At 43.8% G+C, this 18562-nt stretch overlaps 1 protein-coding gene across 11 annotated transcripts in view; it reads right to left on the reverse strand.

The window, feature by feature from the left end:
* Positions 1–300: 300 nt before the first annotated feature.
* The window catches only part of plekha6 (pleckstrin homology domain containing, family A member 6), a 132085-nt gene continuing 113823 nt past the window's right edge, over positions 301–18562 (reverse strand). For 8 of the 11 annotated variants that reach the window (XM_061728151.1, XM_061728147.1, XM_061728152.1 and 5 more), the window contains 11 exons: positions 16605–16716; positions 16373–16512; positions 14525–14692; positions 12316–12385; positions 12021–12103; positions 11631–11789; positions 10627–10761; positions 8049–8179; positions 7453–7601; positions 4399–4506; positions 1843–1979 (listed from right to left, as the gene is read on the reverse strand). In XM_061728151.1, coding sequence (XP_061584135.1) covers positions 4409–4506; positions 7453–7601; positions 8049–8179; positions 10627–10761; positions 11631–11789; positions 12021–12103; positions 12316–12385; positions 14525–14692; positions 16373–16512; positions 16605–16716 — 1245 coding nt within the window. In that variant the 3' untranslated portion in view covers positions 1843–1979; positions 4399–4408. Of the gene's footprint in view, positions 1980–4398; positions 4507–7452; positions 7602–8048; positions 8180–10626; positions 10762–11630; positions 11790–12020; positions 12104–12315; positions 12386–14524; positions 14693–16372; positions 16513–16604; positions 16717–18562 lie in introns of all 11 variants that reach the window. The other 3 variants (XM_061728144.1, XM_061728149.1, XM_061728153.1) reach the window with 3 other exon arrangements.

Genomic DNA, 18562 nt, shown 5'->3' on the forward strand with positions numbered 1-18562 from the left:
GGATGGCGTTTTGGCGGGTGTACCGGCTTTATGTATACCGGCTTTATATATATGTATACCGGCTTTATATATATGTATACCGGCTTTATATATATGTATACCGGCTTTATATATATGTATACCGGCTTTATATATATGTAGACCGGCTTTCGCGAGTATGATGTTTATTTTGAGCGACGAAAAACAATAAAATATATTTATTCTAATATGTCAAGATCACAATAATCTTCCAATTTAGAACTAAAATATTAAAGAACTAACACAAATAAAATACACTTCAATTAAATACTTTTTTTTCACTTCTGGGGATCAAGAAATATATTCTAAATATCATCTGCAGCTTTCATTCTTCTAATGCCATCCTGTTCAGAAAAGTTGGAAAATTACCACATGACCATTGTGGCTTTTTTATTATTTGGCTCTTTTTTATGAACTAGCATGATATGAACCCGGATGTGAACTGAACTGAATGAAGTGTGAGTGGACTTTACTGGACTGCTGATATGCAGATGATGCACTTCCCTTCATTGAGGACTATCTGGTGAGGAGAGCAGCGTGCATGCTGCACGTTTATGTCTGTTCATCCAGCGATACACAGGTGGAGATGGACTCACCTCCACCTTTTCACTTTGTGGGTCTGGAAACCTATTGAGTAAATCGGTGCACATTAAGGAATTATAGAAAACATTTAATTTACTGACGTAATTCGTCATTTACATGTATATGAACTCTAAAGGACAGAGATGCTGACGGTGAGGGATGTGGTTTAAGCCACTTTCTGATTCTGACATAGAAAAGGACACACACGCACGCACGCACGCACGCACGCACACACACACACACACACACACACACACACACACACACACACACACTTGCAAATACATCCGTATTAGGACATTGCATCGACTTCCATTCACTTTGCCCAGCCCAACCCAAACCTGAACGCTAACCTAATCTCAGTTTACAGGACCTCACATAAGACATTCTTCCTCATCAGGACAAGGCTTTGGTTCCGACAAGGACCACCGGTCGCAACAGGGCTAATAAACCAGAACAGGAACACACGTGCACACATACACGTGTCAACGGTAGTGAATCCAGACTTTAGTTTACACGGGCTGATGCCATGAAGAAAGACATGAATGAAAACTGGCCCACGCCGGATTAGTGTGTTCCTGGTCTCGTTGATCCCTTCAAGCTCTTTAAAGTCCCAACCACATTCACTTGGCCTGCACATGTTCATACTGCACTTTCTTACAGGTTCTGTACATGAAGCATGCTTCCCTACCAAAGTCCCACTCAGAGTAGACGGTGTGAGGATGATGGACATGTGAGGGTGGCGTTCCGGATGAAACGGGCGTCACAGTAAGTTTAGGAAAAGTCCTTACAGTTTCCAGAGGACGGCAGGTCTCCGTCTGGTCACTCACGGCCCGTCACAAAGCCCTGCGGCTCACCGAGCCTCAATGTCCGCCTCACTGGGGCTTTCACACTCCACCAGGGCGTCTTCCCTTGGCTTTGAGTGTCCACGAGTATTTGCATCCTCAGCGGCGTTGATGTGACAAGCACTCCCTCAGCGTGAGTGTCCACAGCTCTCTCCCTTCCTCGTCAACAGTAGTGGTTCATTTAGACCTCGGTTTCAGTGACATTGAAATGTCACGGGTATCAAACAGCTCAGCATGAGTTCATTAGTATCTCTCTGTGTAATACATCCTGAGTTAAATTACAATGAAATACAAGACAAGTTGACAGGTGGAGCTCAGCAGTCTGCTACATGGATTACAGGAGGTCAGAGTACGTTGGAGTTTTGGGAAGTTTTGGGAGGTTTTGGGAGGTTTTGGGAAGTCTGAAGATCCACCGCCTGGGCTCCCTCCAATGCTTCTGCTGCTTCAGTTAGGCTGCTGGGGGGGGTCGTCATTGTTAGGTGTTTATGATGAATCCTCAGAAAGATGCTCCATCAAAGTTCACAGCAGCCAGAGCTTGAACCACAGAAGAGAAAGAGAGAAAGAAACCGACGGTGATACATCAGGAATATATGCAAAACAACAGCAGATGATGGATTAGATGTAAAAGGTTTGATCTGTGCAGGACAGGGATTGTCAACCGGTGGTCCCTCTGGTGGTCTGTGGCGGTATTGCAGGTGGTCCGTGAAATTGTAAATGGAAAAACAATAATAATTTAAAAAATATATATTTATTCTTTAGACTCAATTTATTTTCCATTTACTATTCATTTTTGTGAATAATTTAGCCATCCAAATTATGTCAAATGAGTGAGAGTGAACTTTGTAATATTATTATTGTTATTTTGATTTATTTTTTTTCACACTACTTTTATTTTATTTCCATTGCAATATATATGTTACGGTTAATGTAGAAAAACGGCTATTTTGCAAAGTACATACATGTTTAAGCTCATGGTGCGCGAACATCACATTTTTAATCATCTCTCCAGTCTCGATGCTCCGGTCAGCTCGAGACAATTGTCTCCAGCTGACCGTGCATGCCGTGGCAATTATATCAATTATTCTGAGTCCAAATCCCATGCAGTATATTCCTAAATATAGTATTCCAAAACGAATAATGCAAACTACAGATCACGTCATTGGCACCCAGAATAGAGCTTTACCACCGAGGTGGCAAAGACCTCTACCAGCCTTATAGGTCTGGGAAATGTACTGTAAATATCCAGTGTGACAGTCTTTGTGAGGAAACATCTATTCTTCTTTTTGCACCTCCAAAACAGACAAACAGTCTCTCTCATGAAGGTGAAGCTCCTAAACCCAAATCATGATGAGATGAGGTCTCTCCTCCTCCTCCATTTGCACAAATTGATGAAACCAAAACAAACTAAGCAAACGTAATTCATTTGGTAGATAGAGTCCAGTTACTACAGAATAGCCTACAGTTCAGTTGAATGGATGAAATTCGCGCTTCAAACCGGTCACTTACAGTCTCCAATCAGGTCAGTTGGTGCGTAGCAGCCAATGGAAGAAGCCCATATGCTGCACATGCTTGTTGTTGACAAGGCTGTTTATGGCTGTTGAAGAATCCTAACGTTACACTGCCCGGAAAAGTGTGGGGTCTGACACATCTACAGGATTAACCGGCTACTGCCGTTTTTCTACATTAGCCGCCCTGACGGTTATTTTGCACATTAGCCGGCTATTTTGCTAAATTTTTTCTACATTTCTACATTAACCGTAACATATTCTATATAGTCTATATTTCGTAATTATATATTTTTACTTTTTTACCTTTTTACCCCTCCCCTGCATGTGTGTGTTGAGTTATTGCTGCTGCACAAAGTGAGTTTCCCCACTGAGGGAGAAATAAAGGATAATCTAATCTAATCTATTATAAACCCTCTTGGCTTCCTACTGTTCATTTTTCATTGACTGTTTTTTTTTTGTTTTTGTTTTTTGTTTTATAGCAAAAGGTGCAAATAAAATATACACTGATGCAAATAAATAGCCTATACATACTCTTATTTAAAAGCAAGGTGCAAAATAAAACAAACATCCCTGTGGCAGAGTGGAGGAGCTGCAGCCACTCAGGCTGACGGGACACAGGTGTGGCCCGTCAACCTCTCCACCCTGCCAGCCTTATAAGAGGAGAAGCTGCTGCTGAGACTGGTGGTCAGACTGAAGCTGAAGCTGCTGAGTGATGCTGTGAAGGAGCTGGAAGCACGTGTCTTGGGTGATTATAATAAAAGGGATTCTGCACTAAACTCCGTGTCCTCTCTATCCTGTCGGTCGGGCCCCGTGGCACTCGCCGTGCTACAATCCCCAAAAGCAGGCGTTGCCAACGGACCACCAGACAGGGGCGGAAGATCTGAGGACTTGTGTTTTTGCACACTTGCACTTTTTGCACACTACTTGCTCTTGCATGTGTACTGGACTTTTATTCTCTTAAACTGTTTTTATTACCAACTAATCTACTTTGCTTTTTAACTTAACTCTTTTTAACTTATTTTAACTCTTCTTAAACTGTTCTGTTGCTGGCTGACAAACTGAATCTCCCTACGGGGACAATAAAGGTTTTCATTCATTCATTCAATTGGCTCTTGGGACATGGACTGACCGGGACTGTTTTAACTGGTCTTGAAAATAACTGCTTTCTTGAATATTGTTCTTGTTTATTGTCATCATGCACCTGACCTGAACTGCTGCTCAGTGGTGTCCTCGTGTTGAAGTTGTGTACATTGGAAAGATGGGGACTGGGAGATGTGGTGCCCAGCTCTGAAGGTTTCTGATGAAGGCTACGAGCTAAAATTCAAGGATCCAATATTAAAGGTCCTTAGACACTTCAAATTTTAACTCAGTTTTTTTTTTACGTCTTCATGAACCTTGTATTTGTAGCAGAAACCTTTAGCACGTGCTGCTGGGAACAGACTCACCTGGTAGGACTCACACCTTCATGATGTGTGCAGAGTTGGGAAAGTCTGCAGAGGACGGGGTGGGAACCAGGCTGGTCGGGGACGTGGGGGGGCTGGAGGCACACTGGGCTGGGAGGACAAGGTGTGGGGGGGGTTAGGGGTGAACAGAGGCTAAACGGCTAAATAAAGAATGAACAGGACAAGCAGAGTGCAGTGGCTGGGAAAGAGGGCTGCTGGCACATTCACATGTGGATCACAAGCAGATTAGGTGGTGAAGAGATTTGCTGGTATTTGGTCTTTAAAACAACATCAGAACATCTTTAGATCTGATGTTGTGGATGTGAACATCATCTTTGACCCATAAATGTGTGTACCAATACATACAGCACATTCAGCAGCTCATATTTTAAACTGGACACATAAGGACCATATGGTATAAATAATAAAGGTCCTCTATGTGGCAGTGCCACTTTCTACCACATGGAGGTGTAGAGATCTGATGTTGATGCCACTTTTCTCAATACATGTTGTGGGACTACTGTATCCCACTAGAGCTGCCCTTCTTTTGTGTCTCATACCAGCAGACTGGTACGTGCATTTTCTCATGATACACTGCCCCCACGTGGTCAGAGGTGGAACTGCTTCATAGAGCAGCTTTAAGCACTTTTTGAACTCTTAGGGCCCGATTTACTAAAGGTTTGCGTGTGTTAAAACCTGTGCAAACTTGACAGCACCCGCAAACCAAAGTGCCAGCTGATCTACTAACAGCGTGCAAAGAGGACTGCGTCTCTCAAATGCGCTAAATTGCACACGCAATTCAGTTAGTACTTTTGCCCTGATGAATAATCAATATGGGGCGTACCCGCCAGAGAGCGCTAAATACTGGGAGGGGAAGATGCAAATATGTCCATTTACCACACGCAATGAGATTTACCAAGCCTGAAAGTAGTTGCGCGTATTGTGATTGCGTCTGTATTTAATACGTTTGAAAGGAAGGTGCTAATCTGCTGCTGCTGTTATTGTGGCAAGGAGGCGACATCCAAAATCAAAGAAAGTGCAGAGAGAGAGTCTTTATTCTGCTGCATGCTATTTTAAAAATGGTTGCACAAGTTTTATTAAAGGCCACTTTTTCTTTAGTTCTTCGCCTTATATGTGCACCTGCTTTTAATGTGCCCCCCTCCACTCGCCCACAGGAGTGGAGCAGGCCAAGCCTTTGTGCCAAAACTTTGTATTTTATTGATTACTTATCTTATTGAACGTGAAATCATCCTTCGTAAATTACATTTAATTAAAACCCGTGCTTATTAATCACAAAACACAGGTTAAACATCATGACCAAATCCGCTCCGACCCGCTGTGTCAGGATCAGCGCAGAGACTGCAGCTTCGCCTGAATTATGGTTCTGCGTTAAATCGACGGCCATATGATGGTCCCGTCTGTCACACATTTACTGTCAGTGTTTGCTATATAATATATAATATTTGCAATATAGGCCTACTGTGGACATCTGAATAAAAACTTAACTCATAAATAGATTGAATCAAAGCGCTCTCCAGCTCTGTGTCTGATGTCTTTTTCTCCTCAGATCATGCCGAGCACCGCCGGGTCACGCAAACCCGACCAATTCAATATTAAAATCAAATTCGGTCCTGTGGCCCGTTTTTCTATTTCGTATTTTTGATCTGTGCCTAAAATTGAAATATGAAAAACCAGACGTTTTTCCGTTTTTTGTGTTCCCAACTGCATTTATTCTATCGCAGGTGTTCTCCGATATTGCGTTTCTTTTGGTAATGTTTAAATTTCTTTGCTGTAGTTCATGAATGTGTTTATTTGCCTCTTTTGGTAATGTTTAAATTTCTTTGCTGTAGTTCATGAATGTGTTTATTTGCCTCTTTTGGTAATGTTTAAATTTCTTTGCTGTAGTTCATGAATGTGTTTATTTGCCTCTTCCACTAATATCTCTAACTCCAACTCGTCAAATTTCATTTTGCGCTTGTGACTTGTGACTGTGCATTCCATCCAGACTCTCCATGGCGCAGAGTTTGCGCTCGCAAACCTTAAGACACCTCATTTAAATACTGAGGTTTGCACCTGTTATCAATTGCGCACGCAATCTTAGTTGATCACCCGCAAACCACACGCAAACGGCACGCGCAAACTTTTTCAGTGCACACGCAATTTAGTACTCTTTATTTAGGATCTTAGTAAATCGGGCCCTTAGGTTCAAAAGGTTCTCGTTGGTCAATGTTAAATCTTAGAAATATCCTATACATTTCTATAATAATATCACAAGCACACATTGTTTACAATATATTTATGGGGAATATTATTATAAACCCAATGACTCTCCTAATTATTTAACCCTTGTGCTGTCTTTGGGTCAAGGGAGGGTGAAGGGAGAAAAGAAGGAATGAAGGAAAGAAGGGAGAAAAGATGGAAGGAAAGAAGGAAGTAAGTAGGAAAGGGAGTAAGGGAGAAACGATGGAAAGAAGGAAGTGAGGAAGAAAGAAGGAAAGAAGGAAGGAAGTAGGAAAGGGAGTAAGGAAGGGATAAAAGATGGAAGGGAGGGAAAAAGGAGAAAAGAAGGAAAGAAGGAAGGAAGTAAGGAAGGGAGAAAAGATGGAAGGGAGGAAAGAAGGGAGAAAGGGAAAGAAGGGAGGGGGGAATGAATGGAGAAAAGGAAAGAAAGGAGGGAGGGAAGAAAGAAGGAATGGAGAAAATAAGGAAATAAGGAAGGAAAAGCAAAGAAGGTAATAAAGGAACGAATGACGAAAGGGAGGTAGGAAGAAAAAGGAGTAAAGGAGGTTAAAAAAGGAGGAAAAGAGGAAAGGAAGAAGGAAGGAGAGAGCATGGCAGGAGGAAAGAAGGAAGGAAGAATTGGGTCATTTTGACCCAAAGACAGCACAAGGGTTAACAACATTCCAAACATCACTCTCTAGTGTACTCCATCACTGCTAACCTTTAATAAGCATTCATCCTTTGAGTCAACCTTTAGAAGCTAATATTATATTGCATAAGTATACATTAGACATTATCAGTCCTGTGGGTTTTACTGTCTGAAGTTAAAGTGCTAACCAGAGAGAAGACGGCTGCGACGAGACGCCTCTGCAGCCAGAGCGCAGGAGATCTCAATGCGCTTCTCCTGCTCCTGCAGATGCTGCTGGGAGGCGGCTGACGCCCCGCCCTCCACCGGGCCGTCCAGGAGGGGAACCATGTTCTGCAAACTGACAGTTATACGCACATCATTATTTCTGACAAATATAAAAAACAATATCATCAGCATACAAGGTTAGAGGCTAACATTAATAAATGCTGTTAGAAGGATTTTAATGCGGCCACTCATGTTCAAACTCCCGTTTGAGTCTATATCTGCTCTCGTGTGGTAATATGGTACATTTTTATTTGTTTGAAGACAGCTGTGACTGGGATGGGGAAGATTTAGGGTGCAGGGCGTTGCTGAATGATGAAGCTTGGATGAAGTTAGAAAAGAAAGAAAAGTTCTGGATTAACTGTACTATTGGTTAGTTTGTTCTTTGACCCGGATTTGTTTAATTTTCATTTCTTTTTATGTCATTGATGATTTCATTTTTACATGTTTGAACCATTTTGGAAACTAAACTAAAAGTGAGATAGTCAACGAGCCCCTGAACTCAGTGCCGGTCACAGCTTACTTTGATTTGGCGATGAGGGTCTTGATACGATCCAGCTTCCTCTGCTTTTCCTTCTGCTCCTCCGGACTCAGAGGGGTGTCCTGCTCCAAGTTCATGTAGCGCTCCGGGATCACTAGTTTTTCAGGGGCCAACTGTTGAAACAAACACAGAGCTCATAAGCACTTGCACACGTTGATGCGGGTGTAAAGGCCCGGGAGGGTAACGGCGCAGATTCAAGGCTTCCTTTTTGCCTTGTGAGAGACATTCAATTCAATTTCAATTCAATTTTATTTATATAGCGTCTAATACAACAGAGTTGTCTCTAGACGCTTTACAGAGACCCATACCCAGAACATGACCAGAGACATGAAGACCAAAGGTTGACCAGAGGGCTGGAGACCAGTAGAGGGCGCTAGGGCGCCGCCCAGAGGCGGATCTAGGGAGTGGCTACTTGGGCTCAAGCCCCGAATGTTTTTCCAAAAGCCCCGGAACTAAAAAAAAAAAAAAAAAATCGTCTGGTCTAAATGTTCAATTCAGGCACAGGCCGGGAGCAGGCAGGTGCAGGCAGGTGCAGGCAGGTGCAGGCCGGGAGCAGGCAGGCAGGTGCAGGCAGGTGTAGGCAGGTGCAGGCCGGGAGCAGGCAGGTGCAGGCAGGTGCAGGCAGGTGCAGGCAGGTGCAGGCCGGGAGCAGGCAGGTGCAGGCAGGTGCAGGCAGGTGCAGGCAGGTGCAGGCAGGTGCAGGCAGGTGCAGGCAGGTGCAGGCAGGTGCAGGCAGGCGTGGCTCAACGTTGCGGCAGGCGCCCTCTCGCGCGTCGCCGAGCTCGGTGGCAGAGCGATCCGCTCTGGGCACAAAGCGCAGACCGCCGCCGGCTTTCCCACTGTGTATGTGCTACCGCGGCGCAAGAGCGGACCGCTTAGAGACACTTTTTGTAAACTGCAGACCTTTTTATTCAGTTTTCATCCGTCGCCTACATCCCGCCGCACGCGTGTATAACTGAAGCTACACAGCTGCTGGCCGACCAGATAATGGACTTGGAGAATAAACTACCAAACTCACTGTGCATTGTTTTGGGGGATTGTCTGTATGCTTTCTCTCTCTCCAAACATTTCATCATTTGAACTAATATTAAATCATATTTACAAACATCCTAACTATCAAATCTTGACATTTTAGACTCCATCTACTGCTTAATGACCCACTGATGTTACTGATGAGCTGATGAGCTATAGAGAATTGGTGAGTTACTCTGACTATTTTGAAGTTTTTGGTTTGGTTTGTTTGGTTGTTTTGATTTTGGCTATTTTGATAGTGGTTTTGAAGAAACCATTTGATTTGCAAAAACCACTGTTTGATTTGAACGACTGTTTTGGAATTATTGTTTTGGAAATGTATTTATTTATTATTGGCCTTTTTTGTGTTCGGGCCAGGTTTCTTTTCAGATCTGAATGATGTTGGATGACTTAAAACACAATGGCGAGCCAAGCCCAGAGCGCTAAGCCCGGGGAGCTAAGCTAGCCCGGAGAGCATGTGCCAGTTCCTTACCTACCAGGACGGCAGGCCCTCAGCTCCATAACCCACACAGCCCCTCCATAACCCACACAGCCCCTCCATAACCTCTCCAACCAACACAATGGTGAGCTAAGCCCAGAGAGCTAAGCCCAGGGAGCATGTGAACTATAAACTATGAACTGTGAACTATGACCAATGACTGACTGAGTTACTTTGGGGTTTTGATTTCTCTCAACTGTTGCTGTTTATTTTATTTTGGTTTATTCAATAATAATATTGGTTCAAGCATATTTACAGTGTCTGAGGTTCTTTATGTTTCAATGTAATTCCTTCCCGTAACCACCTACTTCTGAAAGCAGTCAAACTGCGTATTCCCATACAGTATACGTTATACACGCAGACTCTGGACCACTGTTACACTGTAATCAAGGATGATACCACTCTGTCCCCCGTGCAGCTCTAGGACACTCGGACCACTGTCTGGTTCATCTGATCCCGACCCACATGCAGAAACTAGAAACCTCTAAGCCTGTAGTAAGGACTGTGAAGAAGTGGACAGAGTAGTCAAAGTTGAAGCTTCAGGCCTGCTTTGACTGGATGGGACTGGAGTGTTTTTGAAGCTGCAACCACAGACCTGCATGAACTCACGGACACTGTGATGTCCTACATCAGCTTTTGTGAGGACATGTGTGTGTAGACTAAGACCTTCTACACATACAATAACAACAAGCCCTGGTTCACATCGAACCTCAGGAAGCTGCGCCGAGCCAAGGAGGATGCCTACAGAAGCGGTGATGGAGCCCTGTTCAAGCAGGCCAGGAACACGCTGAGGGAGATCAGAAGAGCAAAGAGGAGCTACGGAGAAAGACTGGAGAGTCGCCTCTCTGTCAACCCTGACCCCTCTCCTGTGTGGAGAGGTCTGCAGGACATCACCGGGTTCAGAAGAACATCTCCACGCCCTGCAGGCAGCCTCAGGCTAGCAAACCAGCTCAACAGTTTTTACTGCAGGTTCGATGATCAGGCCAGCGGCATAGCAGGACTCTCTACACCACCATCACCACCACCCTGGACTCACTCAGCTGAACTCACCTGTCTGCTGATGTCATACTGCTCCAGTTGTCTGAGACGAGTGATCTCCTCCCACGGAGACTCCTGCCCCTCCCCCCGAACTGCTGCCTCCAAGTCCTTGATGTCGATTTCATGAGCCGTCAGCCGCCGCCGAACCTGCCAGTGCACACACACACACACACACACACACACACACACACACACACACACACACACACACACACACACACACACACACACACACACCAAATCAATATCTGTGACAATCCCAGCGCCGACCGAGCTTCTGCTGTTTCTGGAGTCTGGTTCTCCCATCAGGACATTACTGGCCTGGAAGCCTAAAGAGATTAAACTTCGACCCAACAAGCAACAAGTGACGTTTATTGGTTTCTTGCACCAAATCTGCTTAATTTATATGAAGCAACAATTTCTTTTCTAATATGAGGTGTATCCTTTTGATTGACAGTCGGCTCAGCCAATAGCTAGACATTATCACATCCTCATCGTCATAATGCAAAGGTAAGGACGTAATGGGCAGTTTCTACTAATCCGGCGTCCGATTTTGCAACCGAAACATCTGAAATCGGATATTCAACTGAAAACTTCTGCCGGCAGCTCCTTCAACTGTCAGGGATTTAGTTACCGTTTTCTTCCTAAATTCATTCGGCTGTAATTTTGATTTACATACAGTGGCTGTGTTCCTGTCGGCTTTAAAGGCAACATGTCAGCGCACCCGCTGTACAAAGGAAAAGTAAATATTCTTTCTTTTTTTTTGTATTTTACAGTTCATGGAAATAAAGATGCTTTAAATTCACTCTTCAGAAAACCAATGTGTTACGTAACAGATGCTTCATGCACTGTATTTTACATAGACTGTACTAAACAATTTGCCCAAAACCCAAACAAACCATCAAAATAAAAGGAGGTACTGACTTCTCCTCCCGGGGAAAGCCTTCAGTTTTCTGGGAGCATCAACAGATGGCTGGGGCTGTTGTTAAAATGCATCTTGGTGTGCTGGCTCTTACCACTTTGTAGCTGGCGGGAATCTGGACACCTGACAGGTTCAGACTTCGCCTTTTGTCTCTCATTGAGCTGCTCTGGTTGCGGCGGATCCGCTCGTTCTGCTCCTCCACGCTCATCTTGGACTTGACGTCAGCGGGAAACACGGCGCTCTTCGGACGCTCCTAGAACAAGGCGTTACATAAAAACCCAGAAACCTGATCATATAAAAGTGATACCAGAGGGCACAGATCAAAAGTTATTAAAAGGAAAATGTCCCAGTGTGACCCCAAATGGTTTGGTTGAATAAAATACAGCTTGAAAACTTGTGGAGACATATAAATGCTCTCTCTGTCATTTTAGGAAGACAATTTGTTCAAACTTAGCAGTATTATGTAATCTGGTGCTGACTTTACCCTGGAGATATGCCGCAAAACCTCAGCAGAGTTCTTGGGGAATTCTTCAGCAGGTGACTTGGTTCTCGGAGGAACAATGCCAACTGGCATTTAGTAAAAAGAAAGAAGAACATGAGCATCATCGAGCAGAGGGATATGAACTCTATCCTGTCAGTCTCTCTGGTTCTGCTTTACAACCATCTACAGACAGATTACAGATGGTCCTTCTATGTTCAAAAAGAAGCTTGCTTTTACGTTTTAGTGAACACAGCAGGCACATGATGGTTTGCGATCCTGTGTAATGAGTTTGTTCTACCTTTATTCATGGTGGTGTGTTTATCCTGGTCCTGCACATCTTTCATTCTGCTCTGCTCTCCAGTCTTGGGCTGCAACACAGACATATTGGTCATGTGAACAACTTTAAACATGCAGGTGAAAGAAAGTATAGCACACGTCCAAAATGATTAAAATGACAGTTAACAGTTGAATGCCTTTGTGTGTGCTGAGTTACAGCAGAACACCTGTTGTACCTGTGGTACAAGAAGAAACGAAGCACTTTTGACTACATGGGGGCAGCGTATCTCAAGAACGGTCATGTGTGAGACCGTAACATGCCTCTCAACTAGGCAGCAACAACCTTTTGGGTTGAGGGGTCATGCGGAAAAAGGATTTGTTGCAGTTCCTCAAGTGGCCGCTAGAGGCTGGCTCGGGAAACGAGTCACTCTCCACTGACTCCCATGTTGGAAGGTCCTACTTAAGTGCAGAAGTAAACATTAAATATTTGCAGCCTGGTTTCACGTCCATGACAACTCCAAGGGGATTGGATTTCTTCTTATGCAGTTATGGACACATTGAAGTGCACCCGTAGTGGGTCCAATTGGTGTAGAAAATGTGCCGGCCAGTGGTACAATAATGCCAGTGGACTGTAACATTACTGGACAGACTAACTATGATGTGAGGCATAGGATTTCGGAAGAGTGGTTTTGAAGCCTCTTTTGTTTCTGATTCCATTGATATCTGCCGCGTATACGTTTAGAATTTGCCGCGGAGGCGCTCGCCTCGTAGGAAACACTTGTTTTGGACGGGCAGGCTACATGCTGCGAGATCCAGGGCTCTTCACAAAACAACCAGGGCTATAGCCCAAGTAGCCACCCCCCAGATCTGCCACTGATAAATACATTGATTCTTTTAAATAAATTCAACTTGATGTGGTACAAGAACATTCAAACCCCCAAAGCTGTCATTGATATGAAACCTACTGTAGCTATTAGGATCAACACTGGTTTGTTTTTTGAACCAAGTCGTAAATAGGATTATTTCTGCTGCAGAACTGGACATTCTAGCATGGGAGCTGGCATTCAACCCGGGAGTCAGATTGTTGGCACTCGGCCCCCAAGTGGTCAGAAGTTATATTGCAACATGGATTAAAGTAAGTAGAGGAGCCAGTGAGGGAAACTGTCGTGGGTTATGACATCAGCACAACCAAACTTTAGTTTATGTTAAAAAAGAAAAGAAAAATAATATATATACATATACATATATATATATATATATATATATATATATATATATATATATATATATATATATATATATATATATATGTATATATTCATTTATTTTTCCTCTGGTAAGTGAACCATCTGGAAATGCTTCACTCATTTTGTTTTAGTTTTTCTTGGTGGTATAACTCAAGACAACTCTGGACATTAGTATGAAAGGTTTTCCGGGGTTGGACTTTGGTCTCATTACAGATGATTGATGACTGTTTGATCAGATTTTTTTTCACTTAAACTTGTTCAGGTAAAATCATTATCAAAAGTAAGTACTGGTACTCTCTTTTTTCCTTGTTACTTTGTTAAAAATGGCAATAATTCACTTAATGATGTACAAACATTTTTTCGGAATGTGAGTTAACCGAGTGTGCCGAGTGTTAAAATCATTTCTGACAACGGGGGGGAGCATGTCACAAGAAAGTTCCTTTTTCAGACACAAGACACAAAGGACGACACAAAAACAGCTCTAGTACAGTTCTAGTGGTACTAAGTGCAGGGCCATCCCCACTCATTAGTACGGCTTTGTCGGTGACTCTTCGCCAACACAGCAGTTGTCCATGTGGCGAGATGTGATTTTACTACATAAAGCAGCTTTAAAGTCAAAATCATTTGTGTAAAAGCTCTTGAGGTTAGCTGGAATGAAAGCCAACTAACCAGCTAACCACTAATGTCCAATTAGTGGACATTAGTGGTAGCTGGAATAACAGCCACCAGCTAAAGCCAGCTAACCAACTAACCATTAGTGGAGAAACAAGCTTTAGTTGACATCAACATAACAACCAGCCTAATGCGGTGATGAATTAATGGCTGAGATGATAATGGTGAGGAGGTGTCAGAGGCCATTGACGGTGGAACACTGGTTAAATGGATGGACAAGTGGACATGGCATGAATGGTTTTTGGTGACTAATGAGGTTCAGCAGTTGATGAAGTGATGAAGGGATGAACACGGGCAGAAGGTCCTGTATACCTGTCTGATGTTAGACTCTTCACGGTCAAGGTAAGCTTCACTGATGCCCAGGTTGTGTAGCCAGGCGGTGCTGTCAAACGGGAGGGGAGGGACGGAGGGCGGGAAGGTGGAGGAGGGCTCCAATGGGTAATAGGACTTGGGAAGGGGGGGCCTGGGGGGAGCACTCTCCTAGATCCCCATAGAGGAGGTGGAGGTTTGAGAAAGGAGGGAAACAGAGAACAGGAAGAAGAGAGTCCTGCACATGAGGAGAACAACAAACCAGGCAAAGTTCAGAGCAGAAGGAGGTCGTCATGACGACTGTGTGGGGAAGCTCCATATCCCAATATCCTAGCCTGGTCAGATAACTACAATCAGATAACTACGGAAGAGTATGAGGGCCATGCAGGAGAAAAAATATTTGAGAGAGGAAGATTTTTTTTTATTGTGCACTTCGAGAAAAAAGCCGAAATGTCGAGAATAACGTCGAAATACAATTTAGAGAATAAAGTGGAAATGTCGAGATTAATGTTGAAATACAATATTGAGAAAAAAGTCGAAATGTTGAAAATAACGTCGAAATACAATTTAGAGAAAAAAGTCGAAATGTCGAGATTAATGTTGAAATACAATTTCAAGAATAGTCAAAATTTCATGAATTTTGCCTTTTTTCTCAACATTTCAACCTTGCTAAGCATAAAACAGGGTTTACATTGCTGCAGTTTGTGGAGTCTTAACTTTAAATTGATAGCAGTCTGTGTTTGTAGCATGAAGCAGCTGGTTGCTAATTCTTCCTTTCTTCTATATTTCTGCGTTTTTACAATGTGTTCACTTTGCTGCTTGGTGTTGGACCTGTGTTTAGTTTAGCTGGGAATTATCTTTGTAAGTTTGAAGTTGACCTTTTTCCTGGTCGTGTGATGTGCTGCTTGTACTATTGTTTCCTGCGTTGTGTGAATGATCTCTGCATCATCTGTCCCTGGTACCAGGGCTCTTGTTTAGGAGAGGCTAAAAATGGGTTTGCCTGAATGCTTTCCTTGAGTGGTTGCTAGGGGAACTGGGTTCCTTCATGACACAGGTCACTGGTTCAACGCTAAGCTGACCCCGGCCGTGGGGGTCTGTCAGTGGCCTTGCACCTCGCCCAGAGTGTCCAAGAGACTGGCTCAGAGAGACGGAGGGTCCATAAAGGCCTGAACTACAGTGGAACGAAAACACGTCAGTCTGACAGGGGTCTTGCAGATGAAGTGTCTGGGATTCAGGTAAAGACCAGCGTCTGTTTGAAGACACTGCTCTGCAGCTGTCCAGGTAGTCTGGTGAGATGGTGGCAGGACAGAGTTCTGGACCTACATCTTTTCTCACAGCAAACTGGAGTTCTCTGCTGCCACCATTAGAGGTTAACCACCTGACAGCCTGAACATCAGAGTAGGTCTGGGCAGATTCCCAAGAGGGGTTGATATGTCTGGAGTCCTGGCAAGGCACAGGGAGCAAACGGCTCTGTTCTCCTGCTCTGACTTTGTCTCCATCTGAATGTTGGCCAAGCTTTGAGCTCAGTCTACGAATCAGGCTTCGGTCAGTTTCCTCCACTACAGGGTCCCACGTGCCTACGGATGTCTTGAGGGCCTGGAAAGGTAGGGTGGGGGTAGGACAGGTACCTTCACTGGTTTCACTAGCATAATAATAATAGTTGATGAGTTCTGCAGGTGGGATCAAGTCAGGTTCCCAGTGGTTTTTGGCTCTAGGCACTAGGCAGGATTTGGGACGGGGTTGAAAGCTTAACCTTCTACATACTTCAGGGGAGGCTCTGGATTGGGAGAATGGGCCCAGGCCAAGCTTTGGACTAGTGGGGCCCCCCGGCTGGGTGTGTCCGGTGCTTACCTCCGGGCCCAGTGGTTTGGTGGGGGAGGCCTGGCAGCCCGGCACTGGGGAGAAGGGGCTGAGCGGACTGGTTAGGCTTACAGAGCTCAGGGGACTGGCAGGACTATTGGTGCTAAAGGAGCCGGAAGCACCGCTGGTCACTGTGGGGCAGAGAGACGGAGGTGGTGAGCACAGTCAGACAGACAGACAGACACAGGGGTTCCAGTAAACAAGATCTCAGAAGTCATGGTACCTCTGTGTTTGGCTGTGTCCGTCCCTCTGGACGAGTTACTCTTGTGAAGTCCCTCCAACACATCCTGGACCCTCCAGAACTCTTTCTGGATGTGTCTACGCACCAGTTCACTCTAGGAGGTAATTGTGACAAAATGACAGGAAGAAGTGGAAGAAAACAAATCCCGGAAAACTGTTGAAAGTGAGGAATATATCCTATGGAATATGTTTTTCTTCTTTATTTAACTGGACAGGCAACATGTAAAAATGTAACAAAAAAACCCCCACCTGATTGTGGTTCTTAGTTTTAGACAAATACAACCTCTGATGAGCCACAACATGTAACAGTTTTCAGTGTCCCATCATCTATTTGACAAAAATGAAACTAAATAGGCAATAGAGGGAATGCGCATGACGTCACAGATGGAAATTTACAGTGGGTTTCGCCCACTGAGTGTCAGAAAGACTGAGTGTCAGAAAGACTGAGTGACAGAAAGACTGAGTGTCAGAAAGACTGAGTGACAGAAAGACTGAGTGTCAGAAAGACTGAGTGTCAGAAAGATTGAGTGGCAGTGTAAACTTTCAGTTTGAGCAACTGGAAAACATCTAAAATGGGAAAGAGCTGTTGTGGGATCGACTGTACTCATAGATTTTGCAAGAAATCTGAGTTATTGTTTTACAGACTGCTGAAAAATAATCTTAAGAGAGACAAATGGATCACTGCAATTCAACAACTGGATTCCAGACACCGAAACGTGGATTTGTGGTTCCCATTTTGTATCAGGTAATGTTGGATTTTTGGGTAGCTAACGTTAAACGGTCAAATCATAAAGTTCAGTGTCCTCATAACTTTAATTTCTACAACAAATCCTGCCTTGAAGTCGGACCAAGCGTCAAGACTTTTGTAAGCCTTCAAGCTTTGCTTCGTGTATTTCCCCGGCGTAGAAATTAAGTACATATAAATATCAGGAAACTGTATTCGTGGCCAAATATTAATGTCCATGGACCACTGGTTCTTGGGGTAACTGTACCAAATATTAATGTCCATGGACCACTGGTTCTTGGTAACTGTACCAAATATTAATGTCCATGGACCACTGGTTCTTGGGGTAACTGTACCAAATATTAATGTCCATGGACCACTGGTTCTTGGTAACTGTACCAAATATTAATGTCCATGGACCACTGGTTCTTGGTAACTGTACCAAATATTAATGTCCATGGACCACTGGTTCTTGGTAACTGTACCAAATATTAATGTCCATGGACCACTGGTTCTTGGTAACTGTACCAAATATTAATGTCCATGGACTACTGGTTCTTGGGGTAACTTTACCAAATATTAATGTCCATGGACCACTGGTTCTTGGGGTAACTGTACCAAATATTAATGTCCATGGACCACTGGTTCTTGGTAACTGTACCAAATATTAATGTCCATGGACCACTGGTTCTTGGTAACTGTACCAAATATTAATGTCCATGGACCACTGGTTCTTGGTAACTGTACCAAATATTAATATCCATGGACCACTGGTTCTTGGGGTAACTGTACCAAATATTAATGTCCATGGACCACTGGTTCTTGGGGTAACTGTACATAATATTAATGTCCATGGACCACTGGTTCTTGGTAACTGTACCAAATATGAATGTCCATGGACCACTGGTTCTTGGTAACTGTACCAAATATTAATGTCCATGGACCACTGGTTCTTGGGGTAACTGTACCAAATATTAATGTCCATGGACCACTGGTTCTTGGTAACTGTACCAAATATTAATGTCCATGGACCACTGGTTCTTGGTAACTGTACCAAATATTAATGTCCATGGACCACTGGTTCTTGGTAACTGTACCAAATATTAATATCCATGGACCACTGGTTCTTGGGGTAACTGTACCAAATATTAATGTCCATGGACCACTGGTTCTTGGGGTAACTGTACATAATATTAATGTCCATGGACCACTGGTTC

The sequence above is a fragment of the Cololabis saira genome, chromosome 8, assembly GCF_033807715.1.
Source record: "Cololabis saira isolate AMF1-May2022 chromosome 8, fColSai1.1, whole genome shotgun sequence".
NCBI lineage: Eukaryota > Metazoa > Chordata > Actinopteri > Beloniformes > Belonidae > Cololabis > Cololabis saira.